This window comes from Marmota marmota, unplaced genomic scaffold (genome assembly GCF_001458135.2).
Source record: "Marmota marmota marmota unplaced genomic scaffold, marMar, whole genome shotgun sequence".
Taxonomy (NCBI): Eukaryota; Metazoa; Chordata; class Mammalia; order Rodentia; family Sciuridae; genus Marmota; species Marmota marmota.
This window is the reverse complement of record NW_026000057.1, coordinates 43765448-43779734: the sequence shown is the minus strand read 5'-3', so window position 1 is coordinate 43779734 and position 14287 is coordinate 43765448. Positions and strand designations below refer to the sequence as shown.

Below are 14287 nucleotides of genomic sequence, written 5' to 3'. Positions count from 1 at the left end.
CAAAACTAGGAAATAGGTAGTTTGTTTTCAGTATCACTGATTCTTCATAAACCGATGCTCACTTCATCCTCTCTTCAAAATCTGCACTCAGGAATACATCCAGCAAACTCATTGGCAGTAGCTACTTTAATTTCCAAAATAGAACTATTTGGATTGGAATGAGAAGTATTTATTGAAAATATCATACCAAAAATATTGGTGCCAACAGTAATTTATTTGCAAAAATTGTCATTTGTAGAAATGATCTGTTAAAAAATATTTCACTTAACATTGCCAGTATTTGAATTAATATGTAAATGAACAATTCTCTGGGGCATATTAAAGCTTTAAGACTTAGCAGAGGTGAAGAGGTGTTTAAAAATCATGCCAGGCCCTTAAATATCAATTATCAACATGTTTAATTTGAATTTGGTTGTATATTTTGTTCTCATATTAGAAAATGCTTTTATACTCATAAAGCCTACAGAAACAATAGATAAACTGTTTAAAACTACAATGCTACTCAGAAAATTATGGTATCAGTGAACTGAACAGTAAGTTATTGATGGTTTCAACAGTGCCTGATTCACTTCCTGGGTAGATTCACGTAACAAGGCAATCTAGTTTCTTACTACAAAATAAAGACAAAAATGTATAAGCTACAAAACTACTGCAAATACATCTGCAAGAACATCTTACGTTAATGAGTTCCCATAGGGAATCTATTATTTCTGCTCAACTATCATGTTGTATTGAATATCTGAACTCAGAGTTAGTAAATAGAACTAAATTATTAGTCTCTTCCAAACACTCTAGTCCTCAATTTTCTGATCCCCAAATAGCTACCAATATAGTATAATATTACTATACAGATGAAGACATTCTATAAAACTATATGTGAATGATGGGATCCAAATTAGGAACCCAACTATATAGGATATGTATTTTGATTAAATAATACTTATTTTAAAACTAGCACTTTAATCAATATGGTATAATAGCTATAATGCTGTCTCAGGTTTTAAATATCATGAGATAATATGTTAGAAATGTAAATGTAAAATATTATTAAAATGGCCTTGATTTTCCATAACTGCTGCAACCCTGCATCAGCCTTACAGCACTAAGGACTCTAGTCCCACATCCCAGCCTAGGAATTCCATTCCTTAGTGGTGAGATCAGCTTTCAAACACCACATGGACGGTAAATAATGGCTTCCATGCGAATTTCCATGTGAATCAATGAATGCTGAAGACACACAGGAAGGCACTGTTGTTTATTTCTTGGTTTTATTCTTCTCACAATCTTATCTCCTCACAAGGGACTTATCTATTCAATCTGTTGTTTTTTCTTTCATTTTCTAGGTAGTCTGGCCAATGACAAAATGACAAACAGTTGTTATTTCATGATCCTCACCTTGATCTCCTGCTATTTCTTATCTTTGTTTTCTCTCTTTATATGTATTTATTTATTTATTTTTGGCACCAGAGATTGAACCCAGGGGTGCTTACCCTCTGAGCCACATCTCCAGCTCTTTTTATGTTTTATTCTGTGACAGGGTCTCACTAAATTGATGAGACTGGCTTTGGCCTCCTAAACTGCTGAGATTACACACCTGGACTCATCTCTTTTCTTATTTCTTACTATCTCTCTGCTCAAGACTATGCTTCCTTCAATTAAAAATTCCCAGAACAGGAAAATGAAGATGCCCTTATCACTCCTTACCTGGCATTAAAGCATCACTGAAAGGCACCTAAGGAGTGCCATGCCATCTAACATCTTCCTTCAAGACAGAAATAGTTGCTCTGTCATTCATTACTATCCCTGTTTACATGCATATTTGGAACAGAGTAGAGATTATTTTAGTTTACCAATTGAGTAATGTCTGGCTCTCTCTTTTCTAAGTATCAATAACATTAAAATAGGTATAACAGTTCATTAAAATAACTTAGCATGGAATTTTTTTATTGCTTTATGGCTGGGATGGTATAAGGACCTCCATTTGGAACAAACAGATAACAATGGTTATAATAACAATATTGTTGCACTAGCCAAATCATCTAATTTTTTGGCAACTATTTCTACTTGATATAGTTCACTTAATATTAAATATTTATTGAATGCAAACTTTTTTTGCATTCACTCAGTGTGCAAAAGTGAACAACGAGGGTATCTGCCTTCAAGATGGCCACGTTCTGGTCAGAAAGAGTGTGGTATGGAAAACCAACAGTGAAGGCAAAATGGTTCAGTACTGTAAGAGCTGAAAAGTGCCAAAGATCCAACTACCTGATAGGGCCAAAGCACAGGCCAATGGGAAATCACCCAAAAACCATCACGTGAAATGTTTTCATTTTAATAACTGAAAGTTTTCTGAAGTGAACTTGTAATACAATAAATTGGTATTACTGTTATTGCCCTCCAATAAAACTACTAAAAGCTACAATCACTTTCTATTAGATTTCATTCACTTTTAATATTTAAAGGACCTACTCAAAATAGGGACCTATTTAAAGGTCTTTGTCTTGGCCAAAGCAAAGTTTATTTATTTATTTTGCATCCATGTTCTCTTCTGACCTGCCACGGCATAGCACATAAAACACTGTACTGATATGGTCCAATCTCAACCTCTTCCCCTTTATCCACATCTTTTGGGACTCCTTCCACGGGCACCCAAATAGTTGATACTACACAGAGAGGGTTCCTCCAGGAACAGTTCCAACGTGCATTTTAAAATGATTCTGTGATCAAGACACTCTGTTTCTTCACTTTTTACCAACACAGCACTTTGGGATCAAAAACATTTGGATTCAGTTGATTCCTATTACCAAATTCTTAAAGAACTAAAGTCCCAAAAAGTAAGAGAATCATCTGATGCTTACTTTAAGCACTAACAATCTTTTAAAATATAAAAAAATAGCAAAACTGCTCTCTCTGTATAATTTTGTACACATTTATGATTGCGTAAATGACAAGAAAAAATGAGTGACAAGAGGGATGGGCATCTTGACAAACTAATATACAGCAAAACAATCCACATCACACAGGCTGTTTGGCAGGAACATTAAATGAATGAAGCTGATCTAGATACTCTATAAAGATTCTTAAGACTCAACCCTTATGAAAGCTTCTAAAAAAATGTCTTTTAGAAATTTTTTCTACCTTTTCATTCCAGGTCGTGAAATTCAAATCCCTCTGGTCAAATCATCTCCAGACATCTGGAAAACTCAATCCATTCCCAGTGTAAGATAGCAAGGCAATTAACAATTAAGCCATTATTAGTGAACTGTGTGTTCTCCGTGGCTACTTGCTGCACCCTCTTGTTTAGTGTCAAACCATGCCTTGTAAATAATACAGGCATTTGAAAAACTCATTAACTTTTAGAACCCCATGGTATAGTTTATCATCTCACATAAATCAACTGGAGAAATCTCAGTAGGAACACAAGTGTTCCCAAGCACATAAAACCTCAACAAAGTAAGGAATATCTAAAAGACATATCATTTTTCAAATACTCCCTGCTGAAGAACTATAAATGGTCTACTGAAATGAAAACAGCCTTTCAAACTTAGAATCCAAAACTTTCAATGCTAATAATATACTTATCCGTGTCCTTAAATTACATATAACATACATGCCATACATGTATGTCTGTGTGTGACCCAACTACAAAGCAATTGTTGCAAACAGAAAACACACCTGAATAAAATCACTACAGAAAGCCTGAAGAGGAAAAAAGAGCAGCAAAGTCCACAAAGTAGGCTAAAGCCCATGTCAAGACATTATGGCAAATCAAAAAACTTTTGAGCGTTACCTCACGTGACCATACGAAGAAAACGCAAATGATTTTGTTTTTAAAGTAAAACAAATAGTGAAGCTAGTCAGGACATCAGGATGCATGGGAAGCAAGATAGGCTTCGACCATAAGGGGAAAATGCTCACATGCTATGCATCTTAATGAACAAAGTATAAAAAATGACATAAAAAATTATCTGGACTTAAATTGTGACATTCAAGTTGCTGCAAGGAGTAGATTCCTTTTCATAGTGATTCCTTCTTCAATAAGGTGATAAAAGACGAAAGAAGGCATCCAAATCAAACCAAAATGAGCTGACTGAGGGCACTGCTCTCAGTGGGGGAGAGAAAGACCTGGACAGAATGAGGCTGATCTGTATAACATTATAAATGACTCCATTACAGTCAAGACAGACTTGCTTACCAAATCTTTTAGAAGGTACTTCTAAAATCTGATTTTAGCTGCCTTTAATTAGGAGAGTGATATATCACAAGGTGACTCTGGTAGAGAATATTTTAAGGATTCACATTGGACTTGGATAAATACATGAGTGGCTGAGATAAACTGGGGTTAGTCCCTATCCCTTACAGCTGTCAGAGAGCTAAACAGTGACACTAGCTCTGGTGGCTGTATCAATTCAAAATGCTAGCACTGAACAGGATACAGATCTGGCTATTTCCATGTTTCTATGTTACATGAAATATATCGAGGTATTTCTTCTCAAGTATAATTCTAATGGTTGTATCAGAAAGACTATAGGAAATATATTCCAAACACCTTATTAACCCATAAAAAATTCTGCCCAGTGATTGTCATTATCTGATACCTATAGGAGAAAATCTGAATTTACTATTCAGCAAAGCTCTGATAGATTTGTTTGCGTAGAGTACCCAGAGCTGGGGAACAACAATTTAGCAGAGTTGTTTTGAGTAATTATTTTCAGAGATTAAGAGTAGAAATAGTTTCAATAAAGAAAATTCTGGAACAAGTCCTATGTTTCCTGGTAAATGGCATCAAATGTTGAGACAGCCTGAGATTAGAAAACCCACAACAGACATGTGTTTGGCTCCTGCTGGTTTAGGATACCTAATTAAAAGCAAACTAGGATAGAGAACAGAACATTCAGGGATTCACTGATAGCTCAGCCAAAAAAACTGAGGTTTGGCAATGAACAAAAAGATTGTCTTTAAGTGGCATTAATTCTGTCCTTGAAATGAAATTGCACTAGAGCATGATTTCCTTAAAGAGTTACATTTCCTTACTAACTTAAATTAGTTGGTAGTCCACTTTGATGGAAGTCAGTGCCTCATTTCCATTGTAGGAGATAAACTTTCTAATGATTCTGACTTTCCCAAGAAGAACCTTTATGCCATCAGTTTATGTTAATTTGAGTTGACTAAACATAGAGACCTGTGATTGTGCTATTTGAGGAAAACAAATAGTTTAATAGCTTAATTTAATTGTTTAATTTAAACAAATAGTTTAATTAAAAACAAAAATTACACTCATTAAAACTAACCATCTCACTAAATTCTCTTTATATACTATAGTTATTACTTAAACAAAAATCTATTTCCCAGACAGTCTATTGATCATATGGCAGAGAGGCCTCTTGATAATATGAAAATGCTCATTCAGAGCAGGAATGTGTCCAGGGGAAGTGGTGGATCAGCAAATTAAGGCACTTTTGTATCCTAACTGCTTTTTCAAGTAGCCTTAGTTACAGAACAACCCTATCTCTTCTGGAAATCAAAAGTGACCTTTACATTAAAAAAAAAAAAACAATTACCAAGAAGTTCAGCAAACCTTACTTCTGGTAGTGGGCTGGCCGGTTTGGTGAGGATTCCTCCTACATAAACAACGTTAGGCAGAGTGGGTCTTGGAAACTCCAGTGCCACGTCAGTACACAGCATCCACAGGCTGGACCCATGAACCAAATCATACATGGACTTCTCCGGCAGCAGGTTGTACTTCTGCATTATCCTTTCATATTTGGGAAGAACCAGAAAGCTGACCCCTAATCTGGAAATGAGGTAAACGCCGGTATTTTTCATCCTTTGCAGCAAGTTCATGCGGTCTGTGAGGAGTGAGTTAAACTCTGGGACGTAAGCTAATGGAGCAGGAGCTCCCACTTCAGCAGGATACCAAAGGCCAGTTGAAAATACAGCATATTTAACCCCTAAAAGATGGGCTATCACAAATCCACACATATCATTTGGGTCTACCAGCAGCAAATCAAACTTTTCTTTTTTCAGACTCTGGATTAGGGCTTGGTTGCCAACTATCATGTCACAGTTCTTAGTATAATGATCCAGTATGTCAAACAGTTCGACTGCTGTCAATCTCCCAGAGAAAATATTCCGCATTTTGGACTGCAGGAAAGCGTCAGAGGTGGTACTGTTGAAGATCCCTGGGTAGCGCTGGAGGCTGTAATGATTAGATGGGGCGATGTCTCTGCCTTCAGAAAGGAGGAACACTGTACGGTGGCCCCTCTCATGCAAGGCTGAGGCTAGCGTCTTGAAAATGTACATATGGCTTTCAAACATAATTGGCGGCACAATGATGATTTTGGCAGCCCTCGCTATCCCAATAGCGCTCCACAGAAGCATGAAATACAGAGTGTAAGACTTCATAGCTGTAATGACAACCAGAGAACAACTTAAAACAGAATACAAGGTTTACTATTCAAAACAATGTACAAAGTCTATGTTTTTCAAACTATCTGATGATCCAGTACTTTTAGAAATTATGCTAATATTTTTTCTAATTAAGCCTTCACTTTAAAATGCTAGACTGTTTAAGTACAGAATTGGAAACAACGTTGATACATATTTAAAATGGGCCAGTCTGAATGCATATAATTTCATGAATAACCAAGGATTTTATAATTTTAAATAAAACATAAAGTTGAATGACGTGATATTTCTTCTTTGAATATAACCTATGAAACCACTTATGTTTATCTCCTAATTGAACATCAATGTTAATTCCAAGAAGAACAATTGAAATTTTTTATTTCCAGGTATATCAGCATACATATTTCTTACTTAAATCATCTAAATCATCAGTCACATTCCCAATTATGACCAAAGCATACCAAACAGAGCAAGCTTTAGAAAACAATTCTTTTAAATACCAGTTCAGTAACTCTGTAGAAAAGACTTTTCTCCCACAGGAAAAAAAATTATCTTTAGCATATATTTCCCTTCTACTAAACATCATTAAATATCCCAGAAGACTGCATTTGTGTAAGTTATATCAATTTGCTGATGCATGCTAAGGTTGTTATCTAGGAGAGAAAATTTTTAGAAACATACAAGAGGTACTGCATATCAGAGAAGGGACTGATGAGTGAACATGTCCCAGACCACACTTCTTATGTTCTAACTTTAACTTGGATGCAGACGGCAAGTCAGATAATGGCTGTACATCCCAAGGCTAACACTTCTACTCTTTAATGCCAACAGATTTTGTGTAAAGCCATAATCTATGGTTCTTTAGAAATGAACACATTACACATAGGGTCCACATAGAGTGCAAATACTTCCAACCTTATTCAACATAATTTATACTTGGACTCTAAATAGAGACAAGGTCTAAGCAATTGAACATGCAAACTAACATTTTTATACCAAGGAATAATTTGGAATGGATTTTTTCATACATCAGCAAATCTACTCCTATTCATATTCATTTTCATTTAACAATACTATTTGAAAAAAGTCACACCTAACTACAGTTTTAAATAACTACGCCTTCTCAAATACTTCCAGAGACCTAAAAAAACAAAACAAACAAAAAACAATGGGCAAATCTTGGATTCTTCTAATATCAAAACTGAAGTATAAGTTAAATTTCTAGATGCTTTTTCCCTCCCATTGGCAGAAGAAATAAAAGTAATAAATGTATAATGTTAAATGTTGCTTGCATACAGGGCCTTAAAAATACACAAATTTTGGGGCTGGGGTTGTGGCTCAGCAGTAGAGCACTCACCTAGCACATGCAAGGCACTGGGTTCAATCCTCAGTACCACATAAAAAATAAGTAAATAAATAAAATAAAGGTATCGTGCCCAACTACAACTAATATATATATATATATATATATATATATATATATATTTAACATACAAATTTGGACAAGATGTTTTTATAGCAAAGTTGTCAATTACAAAGATCAATAAGAAAGAAGCAGCAAATCATGGAAAAAAATTTCTAGGACATTATTCTACTGTATTGCCTTATGGATGTGTCTCTCTGATGTTGTCTTCTTCCAATTCTAGGGAAGAAAAAAAAATAGAGATTTTACATGCTGATGTTATGAATTTCAGGAGTGAGATTTACACAAAAACAGGTATTTCAGGTCCTTTGCTGTCACTGTCTGCATGTCGCAGAAGATGTACTTAATGGTGGACAAATGATAGACAACTCTTCTCCCCACTGGGATTTGAACCTTGCTGAGCAGACAGCAGGCACACTCTGTTCAGTCACAAACAACATCATAACTAAAAACAAAGAAAAAAATAATAGTAGAGGAACAAGTCTTTTCATTGTTTCTTATCTTGTTCTTTCTCCTTTTGTATTAATATTTTATTTCAGTAATTATTACAAAGTAAAAATAAATCACCAAAATGGTGATTCTTGTTTTAGTGAACTATGGCTTATGACCTATAATAATGCTGTCCAACAGAACTGTCTGTGATGATGAAAATGTGTATCCTTGCCATCCAATATGGTAAACCCTACTCAACATGTGACTACTGAACAGTTCAAATGTGGCTAGTGTGACAAAGGAAGTGAAACACAAATTTTACTTAATTTAATTACATATGGTTTGTGACTACCATACCATAGATTCCATACCTAGATTCTGAAAGTCAACTACTCAGAAGTACCAACCTTCATGTGGCAAAATACTTATAAAAACTACCTCCTTCATATGTCTTCAAGAAACAATATCAACTGCCAAAGAAACATCATGCTATTCCACTACATAAATACAAAATTAATTATGGAAGATTACAACAGCAGTTTAATATAAATATCAGAAAGATAACTGCAGTAAATAAGAAAATGACTAACAAAACTATCAACAAATGTTGAGATTTTGCTAGTGCAGAATGATCTGAGTATGTCTCCTGGGAAGATGATCTTCAGACATATTATACTGTATCAGACCCCAATTTTAACACTGCCTTTTATCTTTATAGTAAGTGATTTTAGTTACAACATAGGATGTGGCACCAAAATTTCTTACCCAATATAAACATTAATTATCATCAAAACACCCAAATAAGAACTGATTCATACAATGACGATTCCAGATACCACACTGTTAATTTTTAAAAATAATGACTCATTATTTTCAATATATGACATAAGACTACACTTGACATTTTAAAATGCCAAGGATATGCCTTTTTATTACATGAGGTAAAAAAATAATAATAATGCTATCTCTTTAGTTTCTTGCATAATTACACTAGCATAGGCTTGGGTGGGGCTTTAAATGCAATAACATCCAAGAAATCAAAAGCATGAATCCACTCCTACTAATGCTTTTCAAAACTAGAAGATTGGTGATAACTTAAGAATTCTCTATTATTTCTACTATTTAACATAATTCTGATGTTCAAGCATGTAATAGAAAATAAATGAGGTACAAAAATGAGAAAGCAGGAAACAAACTTTATATTTGCTGAGATTAATAAGATTTTCTTCATGGAAAACTTGAAAAAAAATGAGTCAGCTGATATCAAGGCAAATTGATAAGAAAAATCAATTCCCATTTACCATAAACACACACACATACACACATACACACACACTCTAAAAGTTTTAACCACTAGCAATAATTACTTACTCATATGATAAACATTTTATTTCCTAGAAAACAATGAGAATTATTCAAAAATAATAATTTTCAGAAATACCGAAATCCCTACCATTAAGGAAGCCTGTATTTTATGGAAGAAGAGTAAAAATTCAAGAAAAAAACAAAAATAAATAAATATATAATAATTTAGAAAATATTACCAAATAGTAAAATAGTAAATAGTAAAAAACAAAACAAACACGCAATACAAATTCTTCTACAATCACTTTCTAAAAACAAATGTTAAAGCCTTTGATTTTTATGGAATTAACCTGAGAATCTGAGTACTAAACATACTATTTGATTTGAGACTGATTTTGTCTTTCAATTTTAAAGAACTATTCTTGTATTTTCAGGAAACTTTATAAAAATCAAGAATTTTGTCACCTGTTTATTTTTTTGCATCTTAAGTTCATAGTTTTTAGTTTTTCTCTGGAAAAAAAAACAAACAGAATAGTAAAGGGAAAACAGAATTATATACATCATTCATTAATTCATTATTTCATACTTATTTAAATAATATACCTTATACATAAATTTTAAAACTGCTCAGAAAAATTTAAGAAAATGACCAACTGAGAACCAAATAATGTAAGGATCAAAAAATTTCTCTAAAGTATAGATTTATAAAAAACATAATCAAATTTCTAGTAACATGTGCCCCCAAAGTTAACAAAATGATTCTGAAATCTACTTGAAAAAGTGAAATTGTAAAAGCAAAAAAAATTAAACATTAAATGGAAAAAAAAAAATGAAGAGGCTTGCATTTTCAGCTATTAAAACATACTACAAGCCAGGCACAGTGGCCCATAACTGTAATCCTAGGGGCTCGGGAGGCTGAGGCAGGAGGATTGAGAGTTCAAAGCCAGTTTCATCAATGATGAGGCACTAAGCAACTTAGTGAGACCATGTCTCTAAGTAAAATACAAAATAGGGCTGGGGATGTGACTCTATGGTCAAGTGCCCCTGAGTTTAATACCCAGTACCCCGCCCAAAAAAATACTATAATGTTACACTAAAATAATGTTATGGTAAAAATAATGCAGTAATAGTTAAAGAGAGAGAGAGAGAGAGAGAGAGAGAGAGAGAGAGCGCGTGCGCGAGCACGCACTGGGCTAATATATAAGAAAAAAGAACCCAAACATGTCTTTATAATATATGCATAAATATGTTACACTAAACTTGAACATTTAAATTCAGTAGGAAAATAATCAATCCCTAAAATAACAGGATCACTCTTTAAATAACTAGAAGTTAGGATCATATTTCAAACTTTAAAGATAAAACCAATTTCAGATAAGTTCAAGAAAAAAGTATACAAATATATAAGGAAACAAACAATCAAAATTTTAAAATGGGCAAAAGACCCGAACAGAACATCTAACCAAAGAAGATATACAGATTGCAAATAAGCAAGTGAAAAGATATTCAACATCACATGTTACTAGAGAACTGTAAATTTAAACAATGAGATACCACTACACACCAATCAGAATAGCCCAAATTCAAAACACAATCATCATCAAGCTAGGGAGGATGTGGGCCAGTAAGAACTGCCGTTCAATCTGATGAGAATGCAAAACTATACAGACACAGTGGAAAGAAGATACACTCTTACCAAGTCTGCAGTCAGACTTCTTGAAATATACCCAAAGGAGTTGAAAACATGTCTACACACAGATCTGCACACAGACATTACTGACAAACCTTGAGAGCAATCAAGATGTCCTCCAGGAAGGGAGTGTATAAACTGTGGTACATCCAGAACTGAAATATTTTCCACGACTAAAGCAGAAATGAGCTATCACGCCAAAAAAAAACAAGAAGGAAGAAATCTTAAATATATATTACTAAGTGAAAGAAGCCAATCTAAAAAGTCAACCATAATGATATTCTGGAAAAATCAAAACTAGAAACAGTAAAAAGATCAGTGGTTGCCAGGGGCTGGGGGTAAGGAAAAGATGTCTAGACAGAGTATAGGGAATTTTTAGGGTAGTAAAGGAACTCTAGTATTATACTGGTAGACACATGACATTATACATTCTTTAAAATCCATGCAGTGCCCAGCACCTCTTGGTGCACCTTAATGTAAACTATGGGCTTTGAAGGATGGTGATGTGTCAGTGTAGGTTCACTGATTGTAATAAATGTAGCACTATGACACAGCATGTCCACAGAGTAGGAATATAGGAAATCTCCGTTCTTTCTATTCAACTTTGCTGTAAACTTAAACTTGCATTAACAATAAAAGTTTATTAATTTTTGAATGGTTCTATGCAAGGAGTCCATAATATTTATCTTATAATTTAATATAATTATATAAAATATTACAGTTTTATTGTAACCATCTTATATTTTAATATGATCATAATGTCATTATAATAGTTGATAATATTATTTATATTTAAAGCTACCTAAAAGAAAAACTTAATAAAAAATAAATAAACTTTGTATAAAAAAAGTGAATTGGGCTAACTAGAAAAAGCAAAGTGGATTAATTAATCCAAAACAGATTATGGAGTGTGGCTAGCTGAATAGCCAAGTTCTCAAGACATTTAAGTCTTCCTGGAGTTGAGTATTATATTTACAATAAGATAAGCAAATATTCCAGTCATAACTGCCACCAGAGGTCAATTTTGGCACTACACCAAACAGGGAAACTTAACCTCTCTTCAAACACAAGTAAGCCTTGGAAAATACCATCCAGCAAAATAAAGGTTTTTTTTAAAATATTTTTTTAGTTATAGTTGGACACAATACCTTTATTTTATTTATTTATTTTTATGTGGTGCTGAGGATCGAACCTGGCACCTCAAATGTGCCAGGTGAGCGCTCCACCACTGATCCTCAACCACAGCCTCGTAAAATAAACATTAAATACATAAAGATTCAGTAAAATAAACTGACTGGACATCATTACTAGTGCTTTTAAATAAATATACATTCTATTTTAACAATTTTTCTCTTCCCCAGCACAAATTAAGCTCAATAAGCGTAGGAATGCTAGTAAAATGTGGTAATTGTCATTCTCATTGCCTACCCAAGGTATTAAGTGCTCAGTAAATGATAATATTTGAGTAAATGACTGCAGGCGGGACTGTACACCAGGACTCCATGGACCACCATTAAGAGGCCCATTTTTTCGCCTTAATTTTAATGACACATCCATTGCCTGACTTTGGAACAAAATTTAAAGTCAAAAGCTTTTGCCTGAGGCACTGAAATTAGTTATCACCTCAACTACAGAGAACTTTCTGGGTTAAAAGGGCAATGCAGGTGGAGGAAGAAAGTAGCAAGTCCAAGTGCAGATCTTACTACAGTCCTGAATTCAGGGATCTTTTTTCATCTCATTAGCTAACTTCAACATTCACAGCAATATTATAAATGACTATGAGAATTACCATCATGTTCAAAATAACCACAAAATCCTGAAAGGAAACTGGAATATCTTGGGTGGCAAACAGAGGCACATAATAGGACACAGCTGTGCCATCTATTTTTTTTTTTCCAAGAATGGAATCCTCTAGCTTGGCTGATAGACAAAAAGACAACAACATATCCAAGCCTTCCTAATAGGAAGTTGTAGTCATATATATAAGTTCTAGTGCCTGAGAATGAGATGGAAGAAGTGCTACTTGCAATTTCTAATTTATACCCTTACAGGTTTCACATTTCACCTTCCTACCAGTTGGAATGAGAATGTGGTAATGATTAACATCCTGGACCAGGCAGACAGGAAAGGTGTAACAACAAAGCACTTGAGCACCAGCACTATAGAACCAGAACACCAGTAAACCCTGTTTAAACCCAGAATATTGTTTGTGAAGCAACTGAAGTACCTTTCACTGTCTCTGCTGATTGCCCCAGGGTGACTAACCATCCTGGTTTGCCCAGAATAGAAGGAGTGCCCAGGGTGGGACTTTCAGTGCTGAAATTGGGAAAGTCCTGGGCAAACCAGGGCAAGTCAGTCCCCGTAGGTCTCACCCTGTCTGTACCTTTCCTGCATCACAGACTTGATCAGAATTATTTAAAGAACATACAAGGGCAAGAAGGGTTCTTTCAATTTTATAGATAATAAAACAGAAGATAAAAACTTGACAAAGATGTAGTCTCTAGTAAATTAATCCACTTATATTCTACCATGTGAAAAGAGGAAGAACATTAAAAGAAAATATTGTAACTGTGGGCAAGCTTCAGGGAAAGTTAGCTCTTTTGCTACATAGTTGTTAAACAGCCCAGGCTTTAAAAATTCATCTTTCCGGCTGTAGATATAGAGATATAACTCAGTGGGTAGAGTGCTTGCCTTGCATGCAGAAGGCCCTGGGTTCTATCCACAGCATCACAAAACAAAAGCAAATAAATTTATCTTTCAAACATAGGCAATATCTGACTTTTTAAAGGTAAATTATGAATGGCTTTCTGCAAGTAAACTACTGAAAGCAAAGAATCCCCTAAAATCATATTAGAGAATGAGAACCTCTTGGTTTGGGGTGGAGAGAGAAGAAATAATTTATAAAATGAAAGTCATCTACTGTTGTTGACTCCAACCACCACCACCACCCCACCACTCTTGTCTCATGAAATTCCAGTACAATCACTACCAGAAGACAGTTACAAACCATTACATTAAAAAAAAAAAAA

The 14287-nt window shown here is 34.3% G+C and overlaps 1 protein-coding gene across 4 annotated transcripts in view; it reads right to left on the bottom strand.

Moving 5' to 3' along the window:
• Positions 1 to 14287, bottom strand: part of Ugt8 (UDP glycosyltransferase 8) — an 81200-nt gene that overhangs the window by 46860 nt on the left and 20053 nt on the right. For all 4 annotated transcript variants that reach the window (XM_048813837.1, XM_015484668.2, XM_048813839.1 and 1 more), the window contains exon 2: positions 5584 to 6407. In XM_048813837.1, coding sequence (XP_048669794.1) covers positions 5584 to 6405 — 822 coding nt within the window. In that variant the 5' untranslated portion in view covers positions 6406 to 6407. The remainder of the gene's footprint in view (positions 1 to 5583; positions 6408 to 14287) is intronic.